The sequence below is a fragment of the Lampris incognitus genome, chromosome 6 (genome assembly GCF_029633865.1).
Source record: "Lampris incognitus isolate fLamInc1 chromosome 6, fLamInc1.hap2, whole genome shotgun sequence".
Lineage (NCBI taxonomy): Eukaryota > Metazoa > Chordata > Actinopteri > Lampriformes > Lampridae > Lampris > Lampris incognitus.
This window is the reverse complement of record NC_079216.1, coordinates 10,520,418-10,529,550: the sequence shown is the minus strand read 5'-3', so window position 1 is coordinate 10,529,550 and position 9,133 is coordinate 10,520,418. Positions and strand designations below refer to the sequence as shown.

At 50.1% G+C, this 9,133-nt stretch overlaps 1 protein-coding gene across 1 annotated transcript in view; it reads right to left on the bottom strand.

Moving 5' to 3' along the window:
- Positions 1–209: 209 nt before the first annotated feature.
- The window catches only part of asz1 (ankyrin repeat, SAM and basic leucine zipper domain containing 1), a 63,961-nt gene continuing 55,037 nt past the window's right edge, over positions 210–9,133 (bottom strand). The window contains exon 14 of the mRNA XM_056281736.1: positions 210–362. Within this exon, the coding sequence (XP_056137711.1) occupies positions 210–362 (153 nt within the window). The remainder of the gene's footprint in view (positions 363–9,133) is intronic.

Sequence of the window (9,133 nt, the reverse complement as noted above, 5' to 3'; positions counted from 1 at the left end):
ACAGCAACAGATATTGCCTCACTAAAAATGTCTCACTACAGACTTGCCCCCCCTGGAGAACAAAAGAGGGAAAAAAACCTTAATCCTAACATATATATATATAAAACTGTAAAACATATATACTTTCTATTTTAAAACAAAGCAAAACAACATAATAACCATTACAGCGGAGACTCGAGAGACATTGATTGGTGGACATTCCTGTGTATCTACAGGTGAACCTTTCTTTTAGCCACTCTGGAGAGGAGGAAGAGGACGGTGGCACCGAGAGCACCCAGCATGGCCTTGGTAATGAACCGCCTCCTCCAGCCGCCGTGGGAACCAGGTTGAGGAAGCAAAAGGGAACATCCGGTCTGGTTCATCTAAGTGAGGAACAGTAGAGGTTCGTGTGAGAAACACAGAGGCCAGTAATACGCAATATAAAAACTTCCAATCGCTTGATTCAATGTGTGTGGGCGCCCCCGTGCACACAAACACACACATGCACACACACACTCCTTGCTATGTGTAGTGTGACCTCATGCAGGAAGTGGGGGGTGTGAACAGGCCCTGCTAACCTAATCCATTCTGGATTACACCAATTCTCTGCCGGTCAGTCAATCCTAGGCATGCCCCAGGCAAGACTGGCTGGGTGGGAAATACCAGCTCAGTGACACGCACTTCTAAGGCCGAATCAAGTGGAGGCTTTTCTACCTACGACAGTTCATGTCTGTTCGCATCACACCGCACTGGCCTGAATGGCCGATCTGAGTCATCTGCACTTCCTGTCCCAATCATGAAAGACACAGCAGTACTCCCGAGGGTAAGACAAAGGTTCTCGTCCTTAAGAAATCCTTTTCCAGTACTTTAAAGGACATTTTCCATGACTTTTGCCTGGATAAGCACGACAGCCGTAGCTAACGTAAGGTCAAGGTATTCAATATTAACTTTCAGAGGAAGCCTCGACAGCCTTTGATGGACTGTGTGACTTTCAGCTGGTCACTGATGCCGCCAAACTTTAATGTGTAGTGGCTAAAAATATGCCTAAAGTATACCATCTCGGTGAAAATTTGCACTAAAAAATGCCATCTCAGCACATAAAAATATTGCAGCGACCGCGGAGTTCGGTCGCTGGACTGATGACGGCTATGTGCTGGGAAGCGCATGAGATTATGAGACTGTTATGGTCAATGTCCAGATCATTGTTTTATAAATGCTGTGTTCATGTTTTGATTATCGTTGTATTGTTTATTTGGGGGTTTGACTCGGACTGGGTAGACGACTATTTTACTGACTGACTCAGACCATGACTAAGATTGATGTGTTCCAGGGTGACCTTGTTAGGGGAAGCCATTGTTCGGCATTGGGGAGGGGTAAAACAAAGGAGCACTCCTGGGGTCGTGCGATGTATGGAACACAGGAGCTGCCATTCAAACTGAATCCTTGCCTCTTGCCTCCTCCTTTCCCATAATTTCTGTTCGGTTTTGATGGTATGTTTAAATTAAACTGCACTTCCGGGGTTTTGCGGTGCATGGGACACGAGAGTTGCGATCAAAAAAGATCCCTGCCTCTCATTCTCCACGCAAACTCGCCATATTTGTCAGAGGTGGGACTGACTTAACAAAAATTGAGAGGGAGACCTAGGGACTGGAGCAGGACACTGAGCAGACCTGTTGGTGTTTGGAAAACCTAGCATGGCAAAAGACGGAGACGGATGGAAGTTTTCCAGCCCAACCTGATGGCTCCACCGCTCCCTTGAGGCCAGGAGGACCAGCGCCAGGGAGCGAACACTAACCACCACCACCGATCCCCCTCTAGAGGCCAGGAGGACCAGCTCCGGAGAGCGAATGCTACCCTCCGCCGTCGATCGCCCCCTAGAGGCCAGGAAGACCAGCGCTGGGGAGCGAATGCTACCCTCCGCTGTCGATCCCCCCCTACAGGCCAGGAGGACCAGCGACAGGGAGCAAACACTATCCGCCGCTACCGATCACCCCCTGGAGGCCCGGAAGATCAGAACCAGGGAGCTTATGCTTCCTGCCGCCACCGATCGCCCCTTGGTGAGCAGCAGAGTTATGGCACATAGAACAACGGCCAAGCTGCCAAAGTACAATGGGACGACACCGCTAGCACCATACCTCTCGCAAGTGCAATTGGCAGCATGGCACAGCGGATGAAATAAGGAGATTGTCACAAACCTGGCTCTGGTGTTGGAGGGAAAGGCCTTGCAAGTGCTCCTCGATCTAGCCCCAACAGAGCTGCGGGACACCCTAGCCCAGACCATGGCGCTGGAGAGGCAATTTGGGCGACAACCCTTCACTGACCAGAGCAGGGAGCAGCTAGCCAGCCGCTGCCACCAAAGGAGAGAGAACCTGGGTGCCTTCACCGCAGATGTTCAGCTACATGTCCAGCACAGTTACCCGCAGTTCAACGCAGCCGCTAAAGAGGAGCTGGCCCTGCATGTTTTCCTGCGCCAACATGTTTGCGCCAACATGTTCGCCTAACAATGCCTGGGTCCCTCAGTGGGGCTCTCAGTGAAGTTGAATGAGGTAGTACTCGCCATGTGACCTCCCCCAGCAGAAGACTCCTGCCCTCCAACCGCACATCAGGGGGGCCAACCATGAGGAGGAGGAGGAGGAGGAAGCAGATGAGATCTATCAAGTCTGGCTTCCACCACAGTGGTCTTGGCGATGGCCTCCCACATCCAGATGACGTCCACCCTGGCCGACTGACCACTGCTACCGGTGTGAGGAGCCTGGTCACATAGCCTACGACTGCCCAGAACCAGCACCGAAGACCAGAGCCACCCAGCTGACAGGAAATGATGGTGAAGTGGTCTAGTGAAGGGACTGCCACTCCAGTCTCCAGCCCTCCTTCAAGCCCGATGCACACTGGTTGCCCACCCAAGTCACACCAAAGGGTTATATTTGGACTGCAAACTTGATGGTCGATCCTGCAGGGCCCTGGTAGACACGGAGTCTACCACTTCCCCAACCAACTCCCAGCTGATGACGGTGACTGGGGAAAAGGCTGGGATGAGAGGGAGGAAGTCAATGAAAGTCCAGGCCTTGGAGCACGAGATGGCACATGAGATCTGGCTCGCCAACATCCAGGACCCATGCATCATTGGCCTGGACATGCTGACCCGCTGGGGGGCCCGTATTAACGTGTCAGGGGTAACCATCACCCTCGGCACGAAGACTGTGGCACTCCAGTCCAGTACGGAGAGGGACAAACCCAAAGACCGACGAGCCAGTCACTAAGCAGCCACCGACCAGCAGGCAGAGAGCCCATGTGCTTCTTCACCACAGCAACCCAACCATTGTCCAAGCCACCCATCAACACCCCCACCAACAGTGTCCCTGCACCACCCCAACCTGCCTCTGCCTTGCCCACTGATCCTGCCGTTCTACCCTCCACTGAGACGACTGAGGCCATATGCGACTTGTGGCAGCGAAGCAGTAATGGCCTGGACTCTCAGCAACGTCACCAGTTGAAACTTCTCAATGACTACAAGGACATCTTTGCTGCTAGAGATGAAGACTGCAGGCAGACTCAGCTGGTTCAGCATACCAACGAGACTGGCCCATCTGCGGCCCCATCGGCTAGCCCTCGCTAAGTGACAGTTGGCGGAGGACAAAATTCGCAAGATGGCTACTGCCAGGGTGATTGAGCCCTCCAACAGTCTGTGGGCGGCTCAAGCCATCTTCTTGGGGAAGAAGGACGGTGGCTGGCAGTTCTGTGGACTATCGATGCCTTAATGCCATAAAAAAAAAGGACTCTTACCCGCTCCCTGGAATCGAAGACGCCCTAATCCACATCATGAGGTCCAGCTGGTTCAGATCCCTTGACCTACACAACAGCTACTGGCAGGTGGAGCTGGCCCCCAACGTGAGACCGAAGACCGCCTTCACCATTGGGCAGGGTCTGTGGCAGTTTCGCTTCATGCCACTCAGGCTCTAATGCACCGGCTACATTCGAACAGCTGATGGAGAGGGCACTGATGAACGTGCCCTGGAGCCATTGTGTCGTGTACCTCGACGACCCCCTAATACACGCCAGCAACTTCGACCGAGCTCTGTCCAACCTGTATGAGGTCCTTGCTGCACTCCATCAGGGCGGGCTGTGGCTGAATCCTGTCAAGTGTCACTTGCTGAAGAGAGACCAAGTTCCTGAGCCAAGTAGTCAGTGAGCATGGTGTGACCACCGACCCAGCTAAGGTGGTTGCCATCCGAGACTGGCCAGCCCCTGCTAACATCAGTGAGCTGAAAAGTTTTCTGGACTTGGCATCATATTACCGCTGTTTCATCCGGGACTTCACCACTATTGCCAGTCCACTCCATCACTTGACCGACAAGGGCCGGTCGTTCGACTGGAATAACGCCTGTGCTGCAGCCTTCACCCGACTCAAGGTGGCTCTCACCGAAGCCCCAGTCCTGGCCTACCCCGATGCTCAACAGTCCTTCATCATGGACACTGATGCCAGTAACGTGGGGATTGGAGCCATCCTCTCTCAGTGGGGAAGAAACAGGGAGCATGTTGTGGCCTACTTCAGTCACACCCTGAGTCAGCCAGAAAGGAACTACTCCGTCAACCGACGCGAATTGCTCGTAGTGGTTCTGGTGGTACAATATTTCAGGCCATATTCGCATGGCAGCCACTTCCTCATCCGCACCGAGCATGCCTCATTTACCTGGCTCTTGAACTTTAAACACCCTGAGGACCAAGTGGCCCGATGGCTGGAGACTCTTCAAGGGTATGATTTTGAAATCCAGCATTGGTTGAGGCAACATCATGGCAGCGCTTACGCACTCTCCCGGCTTCCCTGTGTGTCAGTGGAGTACCGCTACTGCCAGCGGCAAGAGGAACGGGTGGTCCCATTGACCACACAGCAACTAAGGCAGCGTTTGGGACCCTGCCTGAGCCTGAGATTGCCAGGGTAAAAGAGATGGACTACCTCCGGAGACTGAAGCATCACCTGCAAGTGGTTCACGACTACAACTGCCGGGTCCAGGCCAACCCCGGGGTACGGCCAAAGAGGGCCTATGACACCCAGGCCTTCATGTGAGGGGACAAGCTATGGATGTATTGTCCCACTCGCAAGAAGGGGATTTCCCCCAAGCTTCGCAGCCACTGGCAGCGGCCCGGAGAGGTCGTGGGCCAGCTGTCTGAGGTGGTGTACTGGGTGCACATGCCCGGCCAGGGGTATATGGTGGTGTTGCATCAGGACAGACTCTTTCTATACCGCCCCCTTGCACCGCCTGTTGTTGGGGTCAAGGGTGACAGTAGCACACCATGCGCCGATCAGTTTGCTTCTCCTCCAGTTGCATTTCCTGTAAGCCCTGGGCGGCCTGTTCACCAACGATAGCCCCCTGGATATTTGAGGGACTATGTTTTGGGTGATGGAGTTGTTGAGGCCAACTGACCCCTCAAGTGGGGGCTATGTAGCGATCGGGGAGGGCGGTCGCTGGACTGATGATGGCTATGCGCCGGGGAAGCACAAGGGATTATGGGACTGTTACAGTCAATGTTCAGATCATTGTTTTATTAATGCTGTGTTCATGTTTTGATCAATGTTGTATTGTTTAGGGGGGTTTGACTTGGACTGGGTAGACAACTATTTTACTGACTGACTGACTGACTGACTGACTGACTATAAGACCATGACTAAGATTGATGTTTTCCAGAGAGACGTCGTTAGGGGAAGCCATTGTTTGGCAATCATTGGGGAGGGGCAAAATAAGGGAGCACTCCTGGGGTCATGTGTTGTATGGGACAAAGGAGCTGCTATTCAAACTAAATCCTCGCTTCTTACCTCCTCCTTTCCTGTCAGTTCTGTTTGGTTCTAACAGTGTGTTTAAATTAAACAGCACTCCTGGGGTCGTATGGTGTATGGGACATGGGAGTTGCCATCAAAAACGATCCCTGCCTCTCATTCTCCATGCACACTCACCACAATATTCTATGATCTAATTATCAGTGACCAACTATACTATTCTATGACCAACTATTTCTAGGACAATAATGAGATTTTTAATTTTGCAAGATGTTTTCCATCACTGGAAAACTAGTCTACACATTTCCAGGTTTTCCAGGACATGGCAAACTTGTAAGCTCAATGTGAAGATATGGTAGTAGTGTATGTATTCTAAGTCAATAGGCTTCACTGTGTTGCCCAATCCATTTTTGCCCAAACCTATTTCAGCAGCACCATGTTGCACAATAACTTTTGTACACAGACCTGGGAGCATCTCGGCCATGATTCAAGTTTGTGTTTAAACTCCCACCATCTCCATTTTGGACAAAAGCCATGTTTACTTTCAAATTTTCAGTGAATTTCAAGGAGTCTTTAGATATTAAAAACATTCAGTCTGATTAAAACACCTGCACTCTGCAACCAGAAAAATAGAAACCCCCTGTACTGTACTGTTGTTGCATCAACTTTGATCCCGATAATGCTGTCTTGTGGCAGTAACTCAACAAGGGTCCTGTAGTATCCCGGTGTAAAAGCTGGGCACAACTGCCCAAGGTTGATGGGTGGATAACCCCTTACGAAGATGTGTTCCAAGTTCATCCCAAAAGGTTTTCAATGAGATTGATATCAGGGGATTGTAGTGACCGGGCAGAGGTGTAAAAGCCAGGTCCAGAAAGTACAAGTCCAAACTGTGAATTTGCTCCACTCATGCACTAAACCTGCTTTCACACCTCTGTGGCTAGGTCACTATTGCCATTTCACCTGAATGTTCCTCGAACCATTTGCGGACAATTTTTGCACTATGACAGGGAGTACATGATGGTCATGATTGTATGAACCCGATCTGCTACAATGTTATGGTGCGCTCTGGTATCAAGGCTAGATCCACAGATATTGCAGTTTTTCACAATTGCTAACACATTTCTTGAAACCTTCCACCCTTTTCTCTAAACTGTAAACACAAAACCAAACTGTAAACACTTCAAACTACATTCAATAAAAACCTCTGACTCTTCTGGCAAAATCAAACATCACCTCAAAACCATTTCCTTTGTGCTCAAAATCAAACAATGCTTTCACGTCATACACACAGACGGTCAATATATAAACATTACTGAGCATTCATTACACACTACATCAAAAAACGGAAAACAGTGTTCAGGGCGTGTAGATACAGAACAAGTTTGTGTGTAATAAACGCATTTTCATAAAAAAATGTATATTCACAACTTAGCACAGTGAACATATTGTATACTGCAAGTAATACGGTATTGAATGTCTGCAGTATTCAGCACTTGAATAAAAATGCAGTACTGCAAAAGGCCAAAGGATAAAGAAAAACTAAATGTAAAGCACATTACAGCAACACTGTAAAATGCTGTGTAGCTGCAAATCGAAGTCGACGAGGGATTCAGTCTGCCTCAGCATCATGCCTTTGTGCTGGGTCAGGCCAGAGGACTTCGTCTACATCACAGGCAATGTTCTCCCTTGCTAGGCAACGGGGAGAAACCCCTCTGGTGTGCCGGATCCAGCCTTGACTAGACTCCACACCACAGGCCAAGTCCATCTGCCTGTAGGAGATTTTCCCTGGTATAAGGGTTTCAGTCATAGACTCCTATCGCCACGCAGAGAAAAACTTCTATTGGGCTGAAGAAAGGGGAGTATGGTGGAAGGCAAATATTTACTATGAATCACAGGTTGATGTTGAACCACTACCATATCCAGATAGCATGGTGAAAACTGACCTTGTACAAAACCATTACAGACAAGATGCCCTGCCTGCTCACACTCAAACTAAACATCCCGAAGACCACCCAGAAATGTAAGATGTTTTTTTTTATATCCCCCCCCCCTTTTTTTCCCTCCCCAATTGTATCCGGCCAATTACTCCACTCTTCCGAGCCGTTCCGATCTCTGCTCCACCCCCTCTGCCGATCCGGGGGAGGGCTGCACACTACCACATGCCTCCTCTGATACATGTGGAGTCGCCAGCCGCTTCTTTTCACCTGACAGTGGGGAGTTTCGCCACGGGGATGTAGCGTGTGGGAGTATCGCACTATTCCCCCCAGTTCCCCCTCCCCCCCGGACAGGCACCCCGACCGACCAGAGGAGGCGCTAGGTGCAGTGACCAGGACACATACTCACATCCAGCTACCCACCCGCAGACACGGCCAAGTGTGTCTGTAGGGACGCCCAACCAAGCCGGCGGTAACACGGGGATTTGAACTGGTGATCCCCGTGTTGGTAGGCAACGGAATAGACCACCACACCACCCGGACACCCGAAACCTAAGATGTGTGGTGTTATATGGCCCCAAGGTGGCATGATGATGGAGAACTCCATGATTACCTATGGCTGCACCAAGGGTCATGTTGCCACCACCCTGACCAGGGACTTCCACAATTTCACATTGGCCAGTTGTGTTCCTGCCTCTCCTCCTCCAACTTAACTTCTAATTCAAAGTCAATTTTATTTGTATGGCCCAATATCACGAATTACAAATTTGCCACCACCTCTTACATGTACTCTTCCTCCTCTGCCTCTCAACTCACCTGTGCACTCTGAACTGGCTTACATTCACTTCAGTTGGTTTAATCACATCGTTACAAAAAAAAAGTGTAAGCGATTTTGATTCGTTGCGTATTAACGATGACAGCTGTGTCGTAGTTGTGTTTAACGTCTGCTGCCCGTGCTTGCCATTTTGCAACAGAAGTCCATCGCAGTACAAAATGTGTTTTAGTGAATGATAAGAGTTTTGCAAAAGAGTGAACGAGATCTGCAAATTGTGTAACTAGGTGAATATTATTTAAGGTTTCGCCAAAAGAGCCGATTCGATCAATGGGTTCAGTTCACTGAGCATTTGGTTCACAGAACGATGTTTAGTGTTTTCGAAAAACTGTAATGGACCCAATGCATGCCAACTGAATACTCCCCAAACCATTATATAACTCCCCCACCAGCATGTACCATGCATGACGGGTCCATCGCCTCATGTTTACGCCACAACCTCAATCTACCATCATGGTAGTGTAGTTGGAACCGGGATTCATTAGACTAGATAACCTTTTTCCAGTCACTGGGTGGTGCAGTGCTCATGTTTCTTAACCCACTTCAAACACCTTCAACTACACCCCCCCCCTTTTCTCCCCAATTGTGGCCAGCCAATTACCCCACTCTTCCGAG